At 40.8% G+C, this 23,918-nt stretch overlaps 1 protein-coding gene across 2 annotated transcripts in view; it reads right to left on the bottom strand.

Moving 5' to 3' along the window:
• fbln2 (fibulin 2) overlaps positions 1 to 23,918 on the bottom strand; it is a 106,139-nt gene that overhangs the window by 9,967 nt on the left and 72,254 nt on the right. For both annotated transcript variants that reach the window (XM_072665405.1, XM_072665406.1), the window contains 7 exons: positions 12,895 to 13,029; positions 8,247 to 8,387; positions 4,361 to 4,504; positions 3,869 to 3,997; positions 2,389 to 2,514; positions 1,198 to 1,314; positions 63 to 191 (listed from right to left, as the gene is read on the bottom strand). In XM_072665405.1, coding sequence (XP_072521506.1) covers positions 63 to 191; positions 1,198 to 1,314; positions 2,389 to 2,514; positions 3,869 to 3,997; positions 4,361 to 4,504; positions 8,247 to 8,387; positions 12,895 to 13,029 — 921 coding nt within the window. The remainder of the gene's footprint in view (positions 1 to 62; positions 192 to 1,197; positions 1,315 to 2,388; positions 2,515 to 3,868; positions 3,998 to 4,360; positions 4,505 to 8,246; positions 8,388 to 12,894; positions 13,030 to 23,918) is intronic.

Raw genomic sequence — 23,918 nt, 5'->3', positions numbered from 1 at the left:
AAAATGAAAATATTCCACCTTTTATACTATGAGTTTAAAGCTCACTTCTGGATTGCCATTACCTCGACAGGTGCGTCCATTGGGGGACATAGAGTATCCCTGAGGGGGACAGGCGCACTGGTAGCTGCCTGGGATGTTCACACACTGGAAAGCACAGAGGTTTCCAATGCTCTGGGAACATTCGTCGATATCTACAAAGGCAAACAAGAGAATGACATTTTGTCAGCCCCGCAGGGAAAGGAGACGATAAAAGCTAACAGCATAGCGACACAATCCTGCGAGTACTTACCAGCTAGAGAGACAGGCTGGACAAAGAGAGTATGTGTATATGTTTGAATATATATATATGTATATATATGTATGTATATATAGCGAGAGAGAGAGAGAGAAGTAGTCTAAACAGCCTCTGTAGCCTCTGTAGCAAATCCACAATCCATAAAAACGTCTGGTGTAACCCATGGATTGCTGAAGTTAAAGTTGGGTTAGTGGAACTTTATAAACACTCATGCACTCATATGATGTTGATTTCTTGTCTTTTTACCAATTACTGATTCTGTAAAGCGTGTTAAAAGCGCTATACAAATACATTTGATTTGATTTGTTACCTGACATGCTCATATTTACACCCCATTTGAATGGGAAAACAGAACGGTATAGCATGTGCGTTTGTGTGTGTGCGTGTATTTGGTCACTAATAAACTATGCTGCACTCAGTATCCGTCATTACAGACAAGACATAATCAATCCTGTCATGAATCTATTGATCTTATTCGTCTCCATGCTAGGAAACACAGAATCATTGCTTTAATCGATACATAACAAATTGCTGTTACTTTTCAAACATTGTATAGACTGTTGTCTTGGAAACAGGATGCATTGTATTTCAAGGCAATTAAAACTGTAATATGTCACTGACATTGATTTATTAATGCACATTCTCAGTGTCTCAGTATACTCCTTTCCTTCAGTGATGCATTTGTGTCTGTGTGTGTAATCATGGGCAAAATATTACACATATATAAAGGACATAATGAGATGGCATCTAATCAGCTGGCAGGTGCTATACAATGGTTGATATATGGTCATTTGTAGGTTGTGTATGACCGGTCCAAATCGTTTTTATGATACAACAGCTGTTGAGTGTACCAATAAGAAATACCTAGATATACTCAGAAGAAGAACTAATAAAAAATTCACCTTCACAGGTGTGTCCATCCTCTTTAAGGTAATAACCCAGGCGGCAGTAGCACTGGTAGGAGCCGTAAACGTTGGCACATTCTTGACTGCAGGGGTTATTGTCACATTCATTAAGATCTATAAGAGGTAGAACAGAGAATACATATATACTTTACTAAATTATTACTACTGGAAATATACAATTACAATTGAAAAAAGTCCATAAATTTGATATAACTACATTAATGTTCGCTTAACAAAATAACATTACAGCAACCCTAAAGCTGAAGTTGAAAATATGCACTACATGGAACTTGTTAAGCAGTACGTAATGCAAATTGCCAGTTTAATGGGGGATAAGGTAAGGTAAGGTTTAAAAAGGGATTGAAAGGAGCAGTTCAATAAGAAGTAATGGAAGGTACCAGTTTAATAAAGGGTAATAGAAGGTACCAATTTAATAAAGGGTAATAGAAGGTACCAATTCAAAAAGTAAAGTAATGTAAGGTACCAGTTAACAATAAGTAATAGAAGGTACCAGTTTAATAATAAAAGTAACAGAAGGTACCAGTTTAAATAAAAGTAATGGAAGGTACTAGTTTATTAAGAAGTAATACACTTTACCTGTTTAATAAGAAGTAATAGAAGTTACCAGTTTAATAAGAACAGTAACAGAAAGTACCCGTTTAATAAGAACAGTAATTTAAGGGATCAGTTTAATAAGAACAGTACTAGAAAGTACCAGTTTAATAAGAACAGTAATAGAAGGTACCAGTTTACAGAAACACATAATGAAAGTTGCCAGTTTGATGAGGGATAATAGAATGTACCAGTTTAAAGAAAAGTAATCAAAGGTACTAGATTATGTAATAGAAGAAGTAATAGACTTTACCTCTTTAATAAGAAGAAGGTACCAGTTCAATAAGACGTAATGGAAGGTTCCAGTTTAATGAGGGGTAATAGAAGGTACACAGTAAATTTGCCAGTGTTAAATCAACACTGATATTTTTAAATTAATAAGAAGTAATAGTAATAGTAAGGTACCAATTTAAAGTAAAGTAACAGAAAGTTACCGGAAGATAGCGCTGGGTACTGCAAGGTAGACGTTTAATGAGATGTGCTAGGAACCACTGGTTTAATCAAAGGTTATACCAGGTACAACTTTACTGAGAGGTAGTAGAAGGAAGCACTTTAATGGAAGGTAATGGAAGGTACCTTCACAGTTCTTTCCGTCAAATGCGAGGGAGAAGCCGGTGGTGCAGGAGCACTGATAGGATCCTGGAGTGTTCTCACATGACTGAGCACACAAACGACCTGGAAAACGCCAGCACTCATTCACATCTACAGAAAGATAGAAAAAGAGAGAGGAGGGTTACAGGCCAACCGCACCATTTGTGTTTCTCCTTAAGTACCCTGCCACTGCACATTTTGGTGTTTTCTTATATGACTCTGCATAATATCATTCATTATGAAAAGATCAAAAAGTGCATTATGCTGTTTTTTTTTTTAATTAAATGGGGGGCAGGAGGCAGTTCTCAGTTTGGCCAGCAGGTGACACACATCTAAAACTAACTACACTTTTTTCTCTACCTCTCTCTCTCCCTCTTCTGGGTGCATCTGATATAATAAATTAACTTCTCATTTATAATTTATGTATTGTGTGCCTTTGTTTTCTTTCTTTCTTTTTTTTTGCATTTAGCAGTCCCATCATATTACCTGACTACGTTTTATGGCAGAGGTGAAGAATTTGTACCACATGCTTATCTATTTCTTGAACTATAATTAAGCATTGGATCAGTGGAGGAACTTGGCTTTAATGGTCCCCAATTGCCCAAAACATTAAAGGTCCCCTGTGCCAAGTAACAATGAGGGCCGTTAGGATCTTTGTGAGGCTGGTGCCCAAATCCCCTAATGTCGGGGAGAGCAGCATAAGCCTGGTGACCAACTCACAAGTGTCGTCAAGATCAGCTCGAGCTTGGTGCCACATCCACAAGTGCTAACAAGTGCTACAGTGAATGGCAAGTACTATGCTCAGCACTATGCCCACAAGCCCTGCTGAGAGCCGTGGTAAGTAGTGAAAGCTCAACACTCAAACTACAAGCCAGCACCGCAACCTTCAGCACCATCCTCAAGCACCACCTCCTGAGCCTCACCTCCTGTTCCTTAGCTTAGCCAATAAAATACGTCTGTTGGTCAGGCCTGGCAGTAATGCTGCAGTGTGATGTTCTCCCTCTCTTTTTTCCTTTTTTTCTTCCTGCCCAGGTGCTCATGTTACTCCTTATAATGATCTACAGCTGACACCAATTGGCCGGGGAAGCATGAGCCGCAAACAGCAAAAGAAGCTAAAGAGTTTGTTGACCTAAACTAAGTTAAGGACTGAAAAGTCTGACTTAGTGTTGTTTAGGCTGCAGAAAAGCCGTGGCTTGGTTTGAGCTTTAGTTGTTTGGAAAAGAAATAACTGCTACAGCTGTTACCCTGATTACTGCACCTATCTTGAGCTGTAACTGGCCTTGAACTGCTTCAATACTAATAAAAAAAATACAGAAATATTAATAAATATGGGCATTCTATAACTTTAGACCAGCAGTGTAAATTTGTAGAAATTGATTTCAGTTGGCAGTAAATAATTAATAGTTGTCAGTAATAAAGAAAATAGTACAAAGAGCACAGTTGGTTTTGTGTGTGAAAGACATACCCAAGCAGGTCCTGCGGGTGGAGTCATATTGGTATCCAGTCTGGCAGTCACAGTGGAAGCTGCCCGGTGTGTTGTGACACACCTGTCCTTCCCCACAGTGGTGTGTTCCCATCGCACACTCATCTATGTCTACAGACACAGCAGGACAGACTCAAACACAGCCAAACAGCTGCACAGGGCACTTACTTTTCGCCTTAACTTCCCATAAACCCAATCCTAGTCTAACTGTTAGAAGTCTGGCTATTATGGCTGATTAGATTGTTATAATATATTTTTAAGCATGTGCTCTTTCTTTTGTCAAAATATTTTTGGACATCAAATATAAATATTATATGAATTATATGAATAAATATTAAATGAATTTAATTAAGTTTTAAAGGCAATCAACCATTGAAGAGTACTCGGCTTCTGCAACATTTCCGGCTCCTGCACTGGACAATAAGGAAAGACTCCTGGTAGGAGTAGTTGCGTGTGTGAGTGGTTTGTTCTTACCCACGCAACGTGCTCCATCGTGGCTGGAGTGAAATCCTCGGCTGCATGTCATGACCTTGCGTTGGCATGTGTACGAGCCAACTGTGTTTATACAGTTAAAACCTGAAGTGCACGGCTCTGATAAAACACTGCACTCATCAATATCTGAGAGAAAGAGAAAGAGAAGGGACGGAGAAGGGTTGGACGCCATATGACATGTAGATGGTTTAGAGTTATGTGGAAAAAATTAGACACAGCTTGAAAACATCTTTGAAAACATATTTAAACATGTGAACATTTGATGGACATATGAGAAGAAATGTTTAATGTAATTAACAGAAATGCAACTTTCGCCCACATTTATTACTACTTCAAATGGCTAAATTTATAATCAGTGTAGATGAACAGAACATAGTTTTTGCTGACAGTGGAACGGCTGATTTCAAAGTGTTCTGAGATCTTTTAAAATCCCTTTCCAGACTCTTCTACAACCTTGTTTCTCAAGGCCTCAGAGAGCTCTTTGGATCTAGCCACTCACTTCAGCAATCAAGAGCTAACCAAACTACATGTCTGAGCTTTAAATAAGACAGGCCTCTCCAAAATCCTCTCTAATGATGTTCTAATCACCTGCAGCTGATGCGCTGCACCTGATTCTAATTTTAGGCATTAAGTAGTAATACATTTGGTCTTTTTTTAATACTTTTTTCTCACAGGAGAATTCTATTAATTATATTTACAAATGATTTTCTTCTATTCTATTATTTTATTGATTTTAATATATTACCTCCATCTTCCAATATTGTTCAGAAGAAGATCAAATCTCCAGATGTTTAAATATGTTAAAAAAGACAAAGGTTTTCAGTGGGTGTCTAATTTTGCTTGGTCTGTCCACGAATGCCTTCTTATGCAGCAACTGCAGTGAGGTTGGACAAACAGCTTTTGGTCAAAGTTAAATGACTCTTCTCAGAACACTACAACATTAGTTTAGAGCCACTACACAGTGCTGAACTTCCAGCTTTCTGTGCCATTGAGGCTGACTGAAACGATGTGGGTTGGAAATGACTACAGCGCTAATGTAAGCTTGCTCATACAACATAATCATGTGATTTTAGAAAATAAAACCTTTTAAAATGAACAAATCGTTCTCTAACAGACAACAAAACATCTTGCCAATGTTTTGTAATGCTTGTCCGACCTAGATGCATTTGTGGGCAGCGTATGAATAGGTCAGTTACACTGCCTCTGATTCAGCTCTATTCAGTAAATATGAGGCAAGAATAATAAACAGCGGCTCTTCTTTCCATTTCAAATTAAACAGCAGATTTAAAAGATGTTTCAAACATGACAGCACAAACAGCAGGTGTGTTTATTCCGATCAAATCACATGTTGTGTATTCCTGCTAGTGTCAGTTAGGCGGCAGAGTTATTAGAGCTTGAGATAAATACCCAAACCTGATGTGACCTGATTATTCACTGGGTTTAAATAGCATTTATGAAATACTTTGGGTTGGATTCAGATTTATCCATCAGTTTTTTATGTGTTTACACATAGCTTAGGGTCTTTACCATTTTTTCTTTTTTAAAAAATTGACAAAATGTTAATCTGGCAGTTGCGCTTAGTATTGTTTCAAAATGTCAAGATGAATGGACTAATAGAAATGCTTCACAATGACCTGGAATATTTTTACATTGACATCCACTGGAAGTGAAGTTTTTTTCTTCTCCTTGCAAGTTACCATTGTGGAGATGAGCTTCCCGAATAACAAAATTAGTCACCTTGCATGTTTAAGGCATGTTGCAGGTTCCTGCAGACTGGGCTATCAATACCTGCGAGGTGTGTGGCAGGATAAATAAATTGAGAAGAGGTGGTACAGTGAAGTAAATCTCTGTGGAAAAAAGGTCGCAAAGCAGGTGATTGGCCAAAAGATGAAACTGATGGACAGAGATTGCCAATGTGTTTCATGGCATGTGAATGAAAATGCAGTTCCCTGCAGAGTGTGCGTTCAGAAACCGGTTGTGAAGGACCTGCGTTGGCTTCTAGAAGCAATTCTTACCCAGAAGCGAAGTGATTTTATTAAAAAAAGCTTTTCTACTGGTCCATTCATCATTAATTTGACAGCATAAAGAAGAACTGCCAGATTCTAATTATGTCAATAAAAGAAAAAGAGGTGAAACAGTGGGAACACTACATCATTAAGTATTTAAGTCTTGTGCTTTGTTCAATAAAGCCTTATTTATTATATTTATTCACTATGCATGAAGTTGAACATGAAGTATTTATTATAAACCCAAACTGACATAATTGAGATTTCTTTTTAGTAACCAAAAATCTTTTAGATTTTTAACTAAATACATTTAAAAGATTTATTTTATTTGGCTACTTCTCTAATAAGTAAAGAATATAGAACATTTCTTGATGTTTTAGAGATGATTGAACTCTCATTAACACAAACCAGCTCTAATAAACTCCGGCACTATCTAGAACCCACACCAGTCATGTTCTGCCAATTTACATAATTCACAATCACATAACAGATCTCCAATTATGTACTCATCCTCTCTCACTTCTTTACTCCAACTCCCTTACTCATCCTCTCTTTCCCTTACTCATCCTCTCTCTCTCTTACTCATCCCCTCTCCAACTCCCTTACTCATCCTCTCTTTCCCTTACTCATCCTCTCTCTCTCTCTTACTCACCCCCTCTCCAACTCCCTTACTCATCCTCTCTTTCCCTTACTCATCCTCTCTCTCTCTCTTACTCACCCCCTCTCCAACTCCCTTACTCATCCTCTCTTTCCCTTACTGATCCTCTCTCTCTCTTACTCACCCCCTCTCCAACTCCCTTACTCATCCTCTCTTTCCCTTACTCATCCTCTCTCTCTCTCTTACTCACCCCCTCTCCAACTTCCTTACTCATCCTCTCTCTCTCCCTTACTCATCCTCTCCCTCTCCTTTATTTATCTCCTCTCTTCAACTCCCTTACTCATCTCCTCTCTCTCTCCAACTCCTTTATTCATCCTTTCTCACCAACTCCCTTACTCATCCTCTTTCTAACTCCTTCACTCATCCTCTCTCTCTCCCTTTCTCATCCTCTATCTCCCTCACTCATCCTCTCTCTCACTCCCTCACTCATCCACTCTCTAACTCCCTTACTCATCCTCTCCCTCTCCAATTCCCTTACACATCCTCTCTCACTCCCTCACTCATCCACTCTCTAACTCCCTATACTCATCCTCTCCATCTCCAATTCCCTTACACATCCTCTCTCTCACTCCCTCACTCATCCACTCTCTAACTCCCTTACTCATCCTCTCCCTCTCCAATTCCCTTACACATCCTCTCTCTCACTCCCTCACTCATCCACTCTCTAACTCCCTTATTCATCCTCTCCATCTCCAATTCCCTTACACATCCTCTCTCACTCCCTCACTCATCCACTCTCTAACTCCCTTACTCATCCTCTCCATCTCCAATTCCCTTACACATCCTCTCTCTCACTCCCTCACTCATCCACTCTCTAACTCCTTTACTCATCCTTTCCCTCTCCCTTACTCATCCCCTCTCTCCAACTCCCTTATTCATCCTCTCTCTTTCTCCAACTCCCTTACTCATCCCCTCTGTTACTCCCTTACTTATTCTATTTTGTCTCTCATTCATTCTCTCTCTCTCTCTCTCTCTCTCTCTCTCTCTCTCTCTCTCTCTTTCTCTGTCTCTCTTCTGTATTATCTCTCATTCAATCTCTCTTGTAGTTTCATTTATTCTCTTTTACACACACACACACACACACACACACACACACACTGCCTCTAAATTTCACAATATCTATCCCTTATTCTCTCTCATTCATTCATTCATTCATTCATTCATTCAGTCACTCAGTCTCTCTCTCTCTCTCTCGCTCTCTCACCAATGCAGTTGCCGTGTGTGTCTTGTGTGAATCCTGTGAGACAGCGCTGCTGTTTGGGGTTGCAGTGGAAGGAGCCGAGTGTGTTCTGGCACTGGAGTCCTGGACCGCAGTTATGGCTTCTCAGCACACACTCATCAATATCTGCAGGACAGAGCAGGCCAGGTGTTAGAGCAGACCTCACAGCCAGGTGCGCCATTAAGGGTAAATAATTGGTCTGGATAGTGAAGTTCACTGCTGAAGAGATGACTGTATGACTGATGGCTGTTTTTTGAAGCAGACACACTTGAACGTTGAGTAATGAACTGAAGAACTGATGGAGATTGATTAGTTTTAAAAGAGTAGACCAAATTCAGGACAAAGTACCTGTGTAATTTTCCTCAAATTCCCACAGCCTGCACTGAAAGCTTATGGCCCGGATATATACACTCAATAGCACACATCAAATGGCCTGTCTGTTAGCAGACAAGGAAGTTCAGCCAGTTGCAGAAAGCTAATCACTATTCCAGACTGAAAAATACATAAATCACAGAAACACTTAAATGATAGCGTTAAAACCGGTCCATCTCTGAAAGACAGTGAGGATAAATCCATGAATGCTGAAGGTAAAGACACTAGCACTGGCCAGTAGGTGGCACTGTGGCACAATGGCAGAGCCCAGCTGTTTTGAATGAGAGAATTCATGGCAGGATCACTGACACCTTCACCAAAATCACGTCCAACATTTTCCTCCTCTTGCCAGCTCCCCTTCCTGCTGCATATTTCCCTTTTCAGAGAAAGAAAACTCTATGATTTTCATTCTGTTGATAGCAAATTAATATACACTTATTGGCACCTTGCCTAATGCCAGATGTGAGCTAGGGGGTAGTATTGCAGTATTGAAATGGAGCAGTGGAACTGTGTTCTCTGGAATGCAGGAATGCAGTACTTTTGGAATGTGTTGGGGATGAGATGGGGTGGTGATCATTCAACATCCTGACCTTACTAACACACTAACACTCTTGTTGCTGAATACAACAAAATCCTCACAGCAATGCTCCATAATCTATTTGTCCTTCCCTGGACAGTAGAGACTAGTTACTCCAACAAAAGCAGGATAAACTCTTATTAATACTGTGATATATATATACCATATTGAAGTGCTGTGCAGAAGATTTACTTATTTTCACATTTAGAAAATCAATAAAGTCATTAACAAAGCCTTCAAGTCATTGGTTTAAAACTTACAGATACAGATAGCAATGGAAGCCAATTAGGCTTTGAAAACTGATGCAAACAATTTGGGTGTCCTACTTTTTCTGATTACTTACAAACCCTCTGCCTGCATTAAAGCACAGAGTGCTGGAACAGATTATGTTACCATGCCCTCTTGGTATATACTGCATGTCAGGATTGCTCTTGTAATGGCTAGAGAAAATAGGCAATTAGTAAAGGATGACGGAGATTATTATAACACTTGAAAGTTTAAGTTTTTCTTTTGGAGAAATTGAAAAAAGAAGCCAGGGTGTCACTAAGTACAGTTTCCTAAACCATCAAAGTGCACTGGGAAACTAGAGGACAGGAAGCTGTCTTGCATACTCAAATCCAGCACAGCATCAGATGAAAAACAGCATTTTAATCACTCACAGATGAAGTGCAGTGACTCATGTCAAGGTTTGGGATATATGAGACAGTAAGCAAACAGTCGGTTCTCATAGATGACGTATTGGACGTGGGAGAAAGGGGCTGGAATGAAGACCTGAACAACTCTGACAAGCACGGCCAGACATTGTCAGATTGCCACCTACTGAAACATTGTGTTGACCAGGTAAACCCATTCATGGCAATGGTATTCCACAATGGTAATGGCCTCTTTCAGCAGAAAAATGTGTCCTGCCACACTGCACACATTGTTCAGGAATGGTTTGAGGAACATGACAAATAGTTCAAGATGTTTCACTGGTCTCCAATTTCCCTAGATCTCAATCCACTTAAGCATTTGTGGGATCTGCTGGAACAAGTCTGATCCACTGTGGCTTCAACTCACAATAGGACATGCTACTATCTTAGGTAGCACAGGACAGGTCTTAGAGTCAATGCTTCACCCCAAACCAACACTAGTCAGTTTGTCATAATGTTGTACTTCAAAGATGTATGTATACATCTTGACGCTGGCCTACGAAGCCAAGAACGGACCAGCCCCTCTGTACTTGATGGCAGTGGTCAAAAGCCAATCCGCACCTAGAGCCCTTCAAGTTTCAAGTGCGGCTCTGCTTGACCCGCCATCCCTCAAAATCCACGGAAGACAAGCATTCAGGCTTTTTTCGGTCCTGGCACCAAAGTGGTGGAACGAGCTTCCCCTGGGTGTCTGAACGGCAGAGTCGCTCGCTGTCTTCAAATGCAAACTGAAGTCCCACCTCTTCCGAGAGGACTTGGGTGAATAGCAGAGTGGTCACCTTACTGACTTGTGTTTAGTAGTGTCTAAACCCAGAGGTATCTTTGAATTATTAGTCTATTCAAACTAGCTGAGGTTTTTCTTGGGTAAATAGCAAAGCAATTTTGTAAGTCGCTCTGGATAAGAGCATCTGCTAAATGCCTTAAATGTAAATGTAAATGTAAATATACACCAATGATCCACATCATGATGACCACTCACAGATTAATTGGATAACAACAGCACAACAGCAGAGATGGGCAGGCATGAAGAAACATTGAATAGAGCCTAAACAATATGGACAGATGAATAAGTTGGAGCATTCTTAAAAATGGCAAGACTTGTGCTCCTGGTCAACAATGGTGATTATGGTCTGAGGAGGGACAAATCATGAACCGACAACAGAGTGTTGGGTGCTTAAGACAACAAAGGTTTTCCTGTCTGGTCTGAACCATCACACCCTACAGCAAATGGGGTCATGTAGCCAGACCTCAGTGAAGAGTGACCATGCTAAATCTCTGCCCACCATCAAATGCACCTACAATGGGCACGTGAGCATGAAAAACGGATTTTGGAGGAATGGAGGAAGGTCGCCTTGTCCTGCTTCCTGTTAGATCCCATGGGTGGCCGGGTACGTGTGTCCTGTTTACCTGTGGAATGTGCTGAAATAATAAGCCTGACATACAGAGGTCTCCACCTTCCAGGCCTAAAGGATCTGCTGCTAACGTCTTGTTGCCAAATACTACACGGTTCTTCAGAAGTCATTTAGAGTGAGTTGTTCTGGTGGCACATGTTTTGTCTTACAGCTAGTGATTACTGGCTTGAAGGAATTGGTCTTCTCCTTTGTTTACTACTTATTGAGCGACTGTTGGTAAAAGCATGAGGTTAATGAAGTTTTATCTCATATCTTCTGTGTGAGCCTTTAGCTGTAAATGGATTTGATATCTCTTCCAAATGATGTGCAAAACACATCCGGCTCGATCTCTCTGATGTGCCATAAACGAGGCCCGAAGGCAATCAGCTGTTAGCCGACTGTTACGCTGCAGCTAATCTTCAGCGGTGCAGCTTGATTAGGTGCACTGGGCTCTACTCTACTAACGTCTAGATGAAAGGAGATAAAAGAGGCCCTGTGCTGGATCCATGATGGGGTCAAGGGAAACAAAAAAACCCAGGCGTCTGAGTCTGTTCATTTACACTGCCTGGTTAGCTTTGATAGTGGCTGCTTCTCAGGATTGTAAGCTGGAAAGCTGCCTGCCAGTGATAACTTGGAAGAGGCTATTTAAAAGCAGAGCTCCTTTAAAGAGTAGTATTTGTAGGTCTCCGGTGTGTCTGTGATGGTTAGCTGGTCCTAGATCAGGACAGAACTGTCAAATGTAGGCCTACAGACAAAATTCAAGCTTGAGGATGTCTGCTGGTAATGCTTTTAACTATGCTACACACTTCTTGTCCATTTCTATATAACAGTACATCATACAGTGTTCGAAACCACATAAGGCAATTTCTTTTCAGAGATTACCTTACTCAATTTGGAGGCAGGTATGGGATGATATGGGCATGCACTTTACTCTGACTCGAGCCTCAAGACTTTACTCAGATGATGTTGCAAATATTACCTATATATGATTATATAAGCTGCTCGAGTTGCTCAGTTGGCTTGGTGTTTGTGTTCTCCTCCATGTTGCTTCCAAGTTGCAAAGGTATGCATGGTGCAAACACACAAAGTGCATTACACAATAATCCCCTCATACGTAAATTATTTTTCTCATATAACACACTCATAACAGCACTTTTGGTCCCTTGGTCTCTGGATCATCAAAAAGGCTCAAAAAGACAAAAAAAGGGCAAGAAAATGGAACTCTGGAAGAATGTTGGGAGGTTGGTGCATGTAGCTGTATTGGTTACAACGTGACTACACACATAGAGAATTAATACAGAGTATTAATAGAGCATTTGACCTTAATTACTTTGTTCACACACGCATATATACACACACACACACACACATATATATATATATATATATATATATATATATATATATATATATATATATATATATATATTCATCCACAATGATACATGTGTGAGCATAACATGACTACAGCTAGAAGTATATATTTTTTTATGTTAAGCATTCTTGTCAATAAAGCATACTGCACTACGCTGAACTGGAAGGTGAAAGAGAGAGAGAGAGAGAGAGAGAGAGAGAGAGAGAGAGAGCAAGAAAGAGAGACCCACCTTCACACACTCCATTCCTCAGCTGGTAGCCACTTGGACAAGAAATCTGCCTCTCACACACATACGCCCCCACCGTGTTCACGCAGCGCTCGTTCGCCAGACAGGTGTGTGCGTTCGTCACACACTCGTTCAAATCTGGAGAGGGAGAAGGAAGCACGTGTGACTGAAATTACTCAGTGTTACTGTGGCTCAAAACATCCAGCCTCAGAAACACGCTGAGACAGAGCCAGACACACAGCTGGAGAAGATATGGCAAAGGCCAAGGCCTGCAAAAGCTCTGTTTGGCAGCTCAGCCAGCTACATCGTCATAATCATGACAAAGCACATGGAGCCGGAAGCAGAAGGAGCAAACACACACCTAAGGAAAGGAAAGTGCAATAGTATGTAAAGCAACAAATTAACATGCCTTATTACAAGAGTTCAGCACTTTTTGTCAGTCATTAAAGGTGAGCTTTCCACAACAGTATGTCCTCCCTACTTTTCAAAATTCCCTGCCTCCTAGAGTAGTTTTTCCTAGTGATTCGTTAACTCTAGCAAACATTAGCTACTTAACATCTGTGGTATCATAAATGTACTTCCAAACACATAAAACAGCTCTGCCACTATGAAATACACTCTCCAAATGTTTATGGACACCCACTCCTTGCACCCATTGCTGAAACACATGTGCAAATGCACACACACACACACACAACTTCTAGACCCTGTAAAGACATACTGCCAATAGAATAGGACTCTCTGGAGCTTATAAACATGAACCTTTTGGCAACGTGCTTAATGCCAGGTGTTGGCTAGAGGAGTATAAAGATATGGCAAATATGGCAAAGGCCAAGGCCTGCAAAAGCTCAGTGGTATGGTGTTCTCTGGAATGATAGTGGTGCTTAGCTACTTATGTTTAAATGTTTTACTGCTTTTATTGTCATTTTATTTTAACAAGCAATGCAGCTCTTTATAACCTTGTATATACCAGTTACTCAGTTAGTTGATTAACCATTTCTATTTTAACAGACATGTAAAATGTGACTGTTTTAATTGCACATGCAAGTAAGTGGACATTTATTGTTGCAAGTATGAAGTAATTAACTTTACAACTACAAAATATGAGCGAGTGGGACAACAGAACAGATTTGCATTCCTGCATGTGATTTCCCAGCGTAAAAGGGAAATTTCCCAGGCAATAGGAAACAATCATAGGCGGGATATGATTTTATCAAGTTTTGTAAAACTGGGCATTCCCATGAACATGAAATGAACAGAAATACTTATCCCAGATGCAGTTGGTCAGCCAAGACATGTTTGATATCAGACGTGTGCTTTTAATGGGGATGTTAGGCCAAGACTGCTAACAAACACTGGACTTGGACTGTCACCAATCTCATTCGGTCAATACATGCCAAAGTTCAGTTTAAAAAAGATTTGTGATGTTTCCTTTATTGTTGGATGCGCTGTGAGTATGCATGCTAAATCAGAGCACAGTTAAGGTTGGTGAGCACTTATAGTTAATAAAATCTGGCAACAAATTATCAACAAATTATGCTGAGCATCACACTGAAGTGAAGAGTTGAAACAGTAGAACAGACACAAATGTATATTTAATCTGTTCTACTTAGCTTGCTAAAATATCCAGTGTAAACTAACAGTTAAAGTGGGGTAATAGATGGCTTATGTAGTTGATAGCTAAAAGTATTACTTGAATTACTTTTCTTAGAAACACTTCTGTTCAAGAAAATTGTCCTTACTCTTTGCTGCACTGTATCTACCACCTCCACCTGACAAACACAACGGTCTGGGTGGCTGGGTGGTGACTTGGGTGATGTTTCGCCTTAGCTTGGCAGATATTCGTTAATGCGAATGGGTTTAGTTTATGTTACTGCCATTCTAGCATGGGCCAAGATCAACAGATGTGGGGGGAGGGATTTACTGCGGACAATAACTCTAGACAAGGCTGCAAATAAATGGCTGAGAAATAACGAAAGAGTGGAGTGAGACGAGAAGGTAATTACTTCGAGCTTGGACAATGACTACATGGCAAGCCAAGAGGATTCACAGTGTCATATTATTGCCAATGAAAATAATTTTGGTGTGTGTGTGTGTGTGTGTGTGTGTGGGTGTGGAGGTGTTTGCACCATCTCTTAGCTTTCAGCGTTGGAGGAAAAGAGCATGAGGTGCCTTATCAGCATGGCACAACAACAAGTAAACAGCAGCCCGAGAAAAACATCGATTTACAACATCAGGATTTATCTGGCAGTGTTGAGTCACAGTGGAAAGTGACAGCATTGTGGTGGAGCTTAAATCTCCTGCCATGGGGTCACGGTCACTGCTGGGGTGACACACCCTCCCTTATGTTTGTGTGTGTGAGTTTTGTGGGGGATTTGAGCATCTGTGGCTGTCGTCCAATGCTAAAGTTCATCCTGAATGTGGCACTGTCCTGTGAGACATGGCTAAAATCAAGCAGGCACCTTTCTGCAAAGCACAACTGCTCATTAGAGAACAACTGTGGGGACAAAATGGTGAGAACTACAGCATGTGTCCTTATATACTTCTCAGGTCAGGACAACTGCAATTGTTTTGGTCACAGCCCGGTGAAAACTACCTCTAGCAGCTGCACAAGTCATGTCCTATTTTAAACATCACCAATTTACTGTGATGGTACGAGCAAATAGTGGAGTTATGTAATGTCATGTGCTTTTATTGTCATTTATACTTGCACAGTACAGTAAAATAAGCATGTCCTAGCTTAGAAGCCATGGTCCGAGTGCAGGGTCAGTAATGCAAAGGCACCTGTGGAGCAGAGAGGTTAAGGACAGCTCCAGAGCCCAGCAGTGGCAGGTCAGTGAACTTGGGTATCGAACCCAAAACCCTGTAAACAATAACACAGCACCCCAAGTGCACTCATTAAGGAGAATTATTTGCCTGTTTTACTGTTTAAGTGATGCCTTGCTACCTATTTCTGTTTAAGTGGCCCTGCTACCTATTTCCCTCATTTGCAAGCGGCCTGAGTGATTTACACACAGTCACACAAAAAATATCACCTAGATGAACTGTCTAACTGTCTTAGTATGAAGCTAATGTGGATTTATTAAACCTTTATAGAAAGTTTTTCAAATATGTTTGCCTCTACCCCCCTCTCTAGGCACTGCCCTCCTCCTCCCTCTTCTCTGACCTGCTTCTCTCCTCTTTCCACAGATGACCTCCTACATCTTCTCACCTCCAATAATCCTACCACCTGTCCACTAGACCCTGTTCCATCCCCTCTGTTCCAAACAATCGCTCCAAACCTCCTTCCTTTCATCTCCTTCGTCATAAACAGCTCTTTGTTGTCAGGTCATGTATCATCAGCCTTCAAGTCTGCCAGAGTTGTGCCTATCCTAAAGAAACCAACTCTGGACAACTTGGACATAGGCAACTACAGACCTATCTCTCTTCTCTCTTTCCTCTCAAAGATTCTCAAACGTTCTGTCTACAACCAACTGTCTCTTTCTCACTCTGAACAGGACTTCAGGACTCTAACCAGTCTGGCTTCAAAGCAGCAGACTCTGAAACTGCTCTCATTGCAGTTACAGAGAAGCTCCATGCAGCTAAAGCTGCCAGACTGTCCTCGGTTCTGATCCTTCTTGACCTCTCCGCAGCTTTTGACACAGTGGACCACAAGATCCTCCTGTCTATCCTTGCCGGCCTTGGAATTACCGGCTCTGTGTGGCAATGGTTTGCGTCATACCTGCAGGGACACTCATACCAGGTAACATGGCAGGGCGACATGTCCGCTCCTTGTAGTCTCTCCACTGGCGTTCCACAAGGCTTGGTCCTCTTCTTTTCTCACTTTACACTAGCTCTCTTGGTAAAGTGATATCCTCTCATGGATTCTCTTACCACTGTTACGCCGATGACACTCAACTCATGCTCTCTTTCCCACCGTCTGACACACAGGTTTCTGCCCGCATCTCAGCATGCCTCGCCGACGTCTCTTCTTGGATGACGGCTCACCGCCTCAAATTCAACCCCAGCTAGACGGAGCTGCTGTACATCCCAGGAACTGCTGGACCAAAAAACGATCTTGCCATCACCTTTGAGAACTCACTGGTCACTCCTTCTACAGAAGCTCGAAGCCTTGGTGTAGTCATGGATGATCAGTTATCGTTCTCAAGTCATGTTGCAAACGTAACTCGGTCCTGCAGATTTCTCCTGTACAACATCCGGAGAATTCGACCCTTCCTCTCTAGAGAGGCCACCCAGGTGCTTGTTCAGTCTCTCGTCACTTCCAGACTTGACTACTGCAACTCTCTTCTGGCTGGTCTCCCTCTGCGCACCATCAAGCCCCTGCAACTCATCCAGAATGCAGCGGCACGGGTCGTCTTCAATGTCCCTAAATTCAGCCATGTCACTCCACTGCTGCGTTCTCTTCAATGGCTTCCTGTAGCTGCCTGCATCAGATTCAAAACCCTGACGCTGGCCTACAAAGCCAAGAAAGGACCAGCCCCTCCGTACCTGATGGCAGTGGTCAAAAGCCGATCCGCACCAAGAGCCCTTCGAGCTTCAAGTACGGCTCGGCTCGACCCGCCATCCCTCAAAATCTGCGGAAGACAAGCGTCCAGGCGTTTTTCTGTGCTGGCACCAAAGTGGTGGAACGAGCTTCCCCTGGGTGTCCGAACGGCAGAGTCGCTCGCTGTCTTCAAACGCAGACTGAAGACCCACCTCATCCGAGAGTACTTGGACAAATAGAGTACTATGGTCACCTTACTGACTTGTGTTTAGTAGTGTCTAAACTTAGAGATATCTTTTGAATTATTAGTCTATTCAAACTAGCTGAGGTCTTTCTTGGGTAAATAGCAAATCACTTTGTAAGTTGCTCTGGATAAGAGCGTCTGCTAAATGCCATAAATGTAAATGTAATGTAAATAAAGGCAAGTCGTGATGCATGTGGGAACACACAGCTAATTAAGCATCATCATATCGAAAAAATAGGATAGCCCATAAAAATGTGTAACTTTTAATATTTTAATAAAAAATATAATTTGATCCTCCTTTGAACAGTATTGAGAGATAGAGGTAATATAACTAGACACATACAACTGAGGAAACTTCTTTTGCAAGAGCTATCTGTAGGTCCCTTGATGAAATTTTTAAGATTTTTTATTTTTAAGATTGTTTAAGACGTCTTTAGTGGTCTGCTCTTGGGCAGAACATGCTAGAACAGCCTGACCTGTCCATGTTGGCAGTTGCATCACTTCTAAATTATTTTGCAGACAGTGGAAAGGCTGATTTTTTCACGTGTTCTGAGACTTTTTTAAATCCCTTTACACAGAGAGCTCTTTGGATCTAGCCATGGTGATTCCACTCACTTCAACAATCAAGAGCAAACCAACCTAGGTTAACCTAGGTTAATCAGTAATACTATCTAGCTGTTGAGTATGTAGGATGTAATCATCCAGCTAAAAAAAGTAATGGTTAAGTACACCATGGCCCAGGTTCAAATTGTTCAGGTTCAAATCCCGAGCCATGCCACTTTGCCATCAGCCGGAGTCCGAGAGAGCACAACTGGCCTTGCTTTCACCGGGTGGATAGATGGCGCTGTGTTCTCTCAGCAGTGTTAACCGGTGTGGTGGAGCTAGGTACCCGGCACTTTGCTTCAAGGCAATGCCTCATCGGCAGTTTGAAAAGAGACAGTGGCTAGCTTTACATGTATTGGCAGAGATTTGTTAAGTCCTTACCCTCCTAATGTGGGAAGCATTGCTAGCGCTAGGGGGAGCTACAAATAAGTGGGCTAATTGGCAGTTCCAAATTGGGAGAAAAAACAGGAAGCATTCAGTAAACAAAAAATAATACATAAAGAGGGCATTAATACAGATTTGAATATTGAAATGCTGGACATATCAGGCAACCAGAATAAAGAAGAAAAAAGACTGAGGAGAAATACCACTTTGCTTTGTCATGATTTAAAAAAGTTCAAGAGTGCATGACGTACATCCATGCGGTTTGCGTCAAGCACTAAATTTGCCTGTGATATCTGGATACTTAGGAAATTCTGAACACATGGACATTGTGTCCACATGTACATATGGGGACGGTCTGTCTCTACTACATGTTTACAAGTGTTCGCTGACGCAGACACATTTTGCACGAAAAACAAAAGGTCAATGGAACAAAAGACATAGGACTGGAAACAGGACCTCAGGAATTCTTAATACTCTAAACACATGCCAAGACTTGCTTTGGGACTCAGGGCCACAGAAGGCCAATGAAATATGACGTGTGCTGCAGAATCTTCCCTATGTGAGTAGTTGTCTGAAAGACAGAGAAATCTGCTGAGAGATACAAAACCAGCATGAGAGAAACTGAGCTGCTAGCATTCAATCTTCCTTTCTCTCTTCCAGCACAGACAGTTTTCCCCCACGGCACTTATGAATCCGTGTTCCTTAAGTTTAAGGACCAACTGCTTCTTGTGTTTCAGGGAGTGAAGCAAAATTCACATCACACAGCTCTCTGTTTCATGAAGTCTGTTTCAAGAAGATGGACATGCTTGTTTTCTTGGTTTGATGATTTGCTGGGATTTGGGGACACACGTTTTTTCCAGTGAGTCACAAAAGTGGGAAGCATGCCAAGCTGTCTTGCATGGCCTAGGTTTCCACCCATGTATGTTTATGCGAATTCTGACATGAAGGCTAAATTGAATAAAACTGCAATAATTTGCATACATGCACTCTCTTGAGATTCAATTGTGATGCAAACACATGTTGAGTGTAAATATAAACAGAATACAGTCATATGACTAATCAGGTGGTTCTGTTTTTTATACATTTGGATTTTACTTAAGGAAAACAAAGCATAACTGTGATGAACAGCAATGTATGTTCAGTGCTGGCCATCTTATATGCAGAATTATTCACTTAAAGTAACACAATGTAACATTTTTATCTTAAAATAACAGCTTCAAGAGTATGTTGAAGCGCCAATGACTTGGAGAATACAGTTTCCATGCTATTTTGGGCTTAGCATGCTGCTACCTGAGTAATGCTGTGTAATCTGAATCATATTCATCTAGAATCCTGTAATTCCTCTACTGCAACAATCCACATAATTCTTTTACTTTTAGTAATGGTTCTGCATCTCTCAGCTTGTACAGAAATGCATGTGTAAAGCATGTCCTTCTTGAGAGGTGACTCAAAGTGCAAATTCCAGTAGGGGGAGCCCAGGAGTAAGAAATACCATCTCTCGCATAGCACTGCTTTAAAGGAGCATTAGTTGATTTTCTCTCTCTTTTCTTACTTCTTCAAATCTGTGAGAAACTAATAATAATTATATATATATATATATATATATATATATATATATATATATATATATATATATACAGTGCTCCTGATCAGCTCAACTCAAAACCCATCTGTTCGGCTTCTAACACATGGAGAAAGCCGGTCACTGCTCAAATGGCAGGTCAAGAAACGTCCTAAAGCAAGAGCTAAGATTGGGAGTGCTTTTCCAAAATGGACATTCTTGGGGATGTAATAAGCTGGACTCAGAATCCAGATCCAGCAGCGCTCCACCCAGATAGAGATGTAAACACTGTAAATCTGAATTGTGCATTGAACTGTTAAACTGTGACCTGCAACAGATTTAACATAACGGATAGAGTAGACCAATATTTATACCTTAGAGAGCTAAGTAATGTTTTGGGTAGACTTCCAATTACAAATGCACTATATAGACAAAAGTATTGGGACATCTGCTCACTGTTCACTGTTTCTTCTGAAATCAAGGGTATTAAAAAATATCCTGCTCTAGTTGGAGTAACTGTCTCTATTTTCCAGGAAAGGATTGGAGCATTGCTGTTAGGATCTGATTAATGATTTAGTACAAAATGGGTTAATGAGGCAGCATGTTGGATGATCACCACCCTACTGCATCCCCAACTCCCCAACTCATCCCAGAAGTACTGGATGGAGCACCATCTTTCCAGAACACACAGTTCCACTGCTCTACAGCTCAATGCTAGGGTACAGCCCTCTAGTCCATGCCTGACATTAGGCATGATGCCAAAAGGTTCATGTTTATCTGCTCCAGAGTGTTCTAGTTTATAGGCAGTACTTCTCTACTGAGACTACACAAGCTGCGTGTGTGCATTTGCACAACTGTGTCAGCATGGGTGCACCTTAAAGTAGCTGAATGCATTTATTAGAAGGGGCGTCCACAAAATATTTGGACATATAGTGTATATGTAATACTAGTAAACTAGCTGACACACATTGCAAAGAACTATCAGTAATTACCTCTTGCTGAATGTTTGAGAAAGCATATTTTCAGACTGGATTAAAAGACCTGCTTGATGTGCTTTCAAATGTTTTCATCTCCGATTTCAGTGTGTGTAGCCTGACTATGGCCGAGACACCTGGCAAAAAAAATGCTTACTGCGACACATTCAATAACCTGACTGGCATTCAATAACCTGACTGCTGCACATTTGCATAAATCCATATCAAAACCTGTATCTGCGTTTTAATTGGCTTGTGTTATGTTAACTCCCTGACATTTTCATAGGACGTGTGCTGAGTGAAACTCAAAAAACAGTGTAAAGCCCAACCTAATTTAAATCTATGCCGATAGAGGGCTTGCCAGGGCCCTTGAGCATGAGCTGTCCTATAGTTGCTATGTCACCCATACCTTTCCCCCCATTCAACAGCTAGTAGAAAACTTTATTCTGCAGTGTCACAATCAATTAAAATGTTTTCTTTTATAGCAAGTTGTCATTTAATCCAATAGGAAAATGTAGCATGTACACATTTTTGCCAAATTATGCACATTTACAGCACATTAGTCATTTCAAATGGTCTGTGGCTAAGACTCATCCAGGCCAAGTCCTCCAAACTGGTGATCAGTGTCTTCCTGCAGGCAGTCAGACTGCTGAATAGATCTGCCAGATGGACTTGAAATGACACATTTGACACATTCAGACTGAACTCCTACCTTAGCTCCAGCCACTCACAGAGCAGCATACACTGGGCCAGATTCAGAAACCTGCTTATTTGATATGCAATGAACATGATCTATCAAACCCCAAAATTGATTTTCATTTTGTTGTGTCAGAAAGTCATACTCATTTTGAACAAGAAAACACATTAATAGAAATATACAATGAAATCACAAATTCTTTTCATAAACTGCAAATTTCTTTTTGTATCAATAAAGTACTTCTATTCTACTCTATCAAGTAACATATTACTCATATTTTATTGTTACTCAGGTGGAACAAAAAAAATGCTTAAGGATCAAAACTGTGTTCTGAATGAGCTCACATGCTCATGATAAAACCTAGATATCACATATTTTATACAGCAATTAAAGACATGGTAGCTCATCAAAGAAACTTAAATGTGTAAGCTGCCCAAGACTTTCTGTAATTAGGTTTTCTGTTAAAAACATTAATTCACACTCCCTGTCAAGAGTAGCACCAAGTAGCCCCTTTCAAAGTGCAGTGTGTCCCCCTGGTCACCATACCAACTACATAAAACCTCTCTCATGCCATTTAGCTTCAGCAGGACACTGTCCTTTCAAAACGCGCCACTCTGAAATGCATTGGAGGCCATGCGTGTTATGAATAATGTGTTGGCGTGGCTAGGCGAGCACTCCTGAGAGTGTGTGACTGAAGAGCAAGTGGTAAGAATTACAGCATTATGAGCATTATTTTCTCCCTCAAACACAACACAGCCCGAAATGAAAACACAGTGCTAGTAGTGTGGTGAATACGCGAGTTTGACCAATTAATTGGGTAGCTACCTCCAGTTTGCCAGTCAGTTTACTAGCCTGTAAACTGTATGTATTTGCAGAATATTCAGAGCATGTTTTTCCAGGTTATTAGAGCCAAAGTCTGTCAGTGGATTTGCTCTAGAGTTACACATTACTGGCATTTAAATTTTGCATTAGTAGACAACTGATTGCCTAAACCTATTACAGTTCAATACATAATAAACTGCAACTGAAAAAATGGCAAAAAGCTAATGTTTATGAAATTCAAATAATAAAACGCCTATTCACAAATAATATCTTGTCTATTCACAAACACAAATGACTGAAAAGAATCAAATAAATTGATAAACCGCTGCTGCACAGTAATGCTGCTTTCATTACTGTGAATTCTAAGGGTTAACTTTGCAATTGCTCTTGTCAAATCACATTATCCTGTCTATGAAAACTGAAAATTAACAATTGCCAAGGGTGGGGAAAAAAATCACACAGAAGCTTACACACATGCTTCTCTGCGGAGGATCTCTCCAGATCGATATGCAGTTTGGTTTAAGAACCAATCCTACCTCAGGCATGGAATTTTTAATAGCCTGTGACATTTGTGTGTATGCTTTAAGCCCTGATGGCTCGTGTTCCTGTTATGATGGGAGTAATGCAAAACAAATCCGCACAGGCCTCAGAGCTTTTGATGAGAATTCTATGCGAATTTGATCCTCATAATGCGACCGCATGCATGAGAGCTTGGGGAAAGGGAGAATACCAATGGGTCTCGATGTGTGTATGTGTGTGTGTTTTTGTACACTTCCAGGACAAAATGATTGTCTTTGGAGGACAATGTACTATATGTGTACTATAGTATAATATACAGTATTTATTTTCAGCACCATGCAAAAGTTTGAGCACCCCCCAAACACACATATACACACACACACACACACACACACACACACACACACACACACACATATATATATATATATATATATATATATATACACTATACACACATATACATTATAACTAAAGAAAATCAATACCAAAAAGCAGGAAAGACTACAAGAAGAATAGAAATAGCATAGGATTATTATAAATTAAAGTCATCTGACCCCCATCTGACTGCAAAAGGCTTTCAGAACGATATCTCAGACGCTGGAGTGGTGGCGCACAGAACACCGTTTCCTGCGTCCTAACCACAGAATTCAGCATCAGCATCTCTAAATGTTAAGCATGGGGGTGGATCAATCATGCTTTGGGCTTGTGTTGCAGCCAGTGGCATAGGAAACATTTTA

The sequence above is a fragment of the Salminus brasiliensis genome, chromosome 21 (genome assembly GCF_030463535.1).
Source record: "Salminus brasiliensis chromosome 21, fSalBra1.hap2, whole genome shotgun sequence".
Taxonomy (NCBI): Eukaryota; Metazoa; Chordata; class Actinopteri; order Characiformes; family Bryconidae; genus Salminus; species Salminus brasiliensis.
This window is presented reverse-complemented; position numbering and strand designations above follow the sequence as displayed.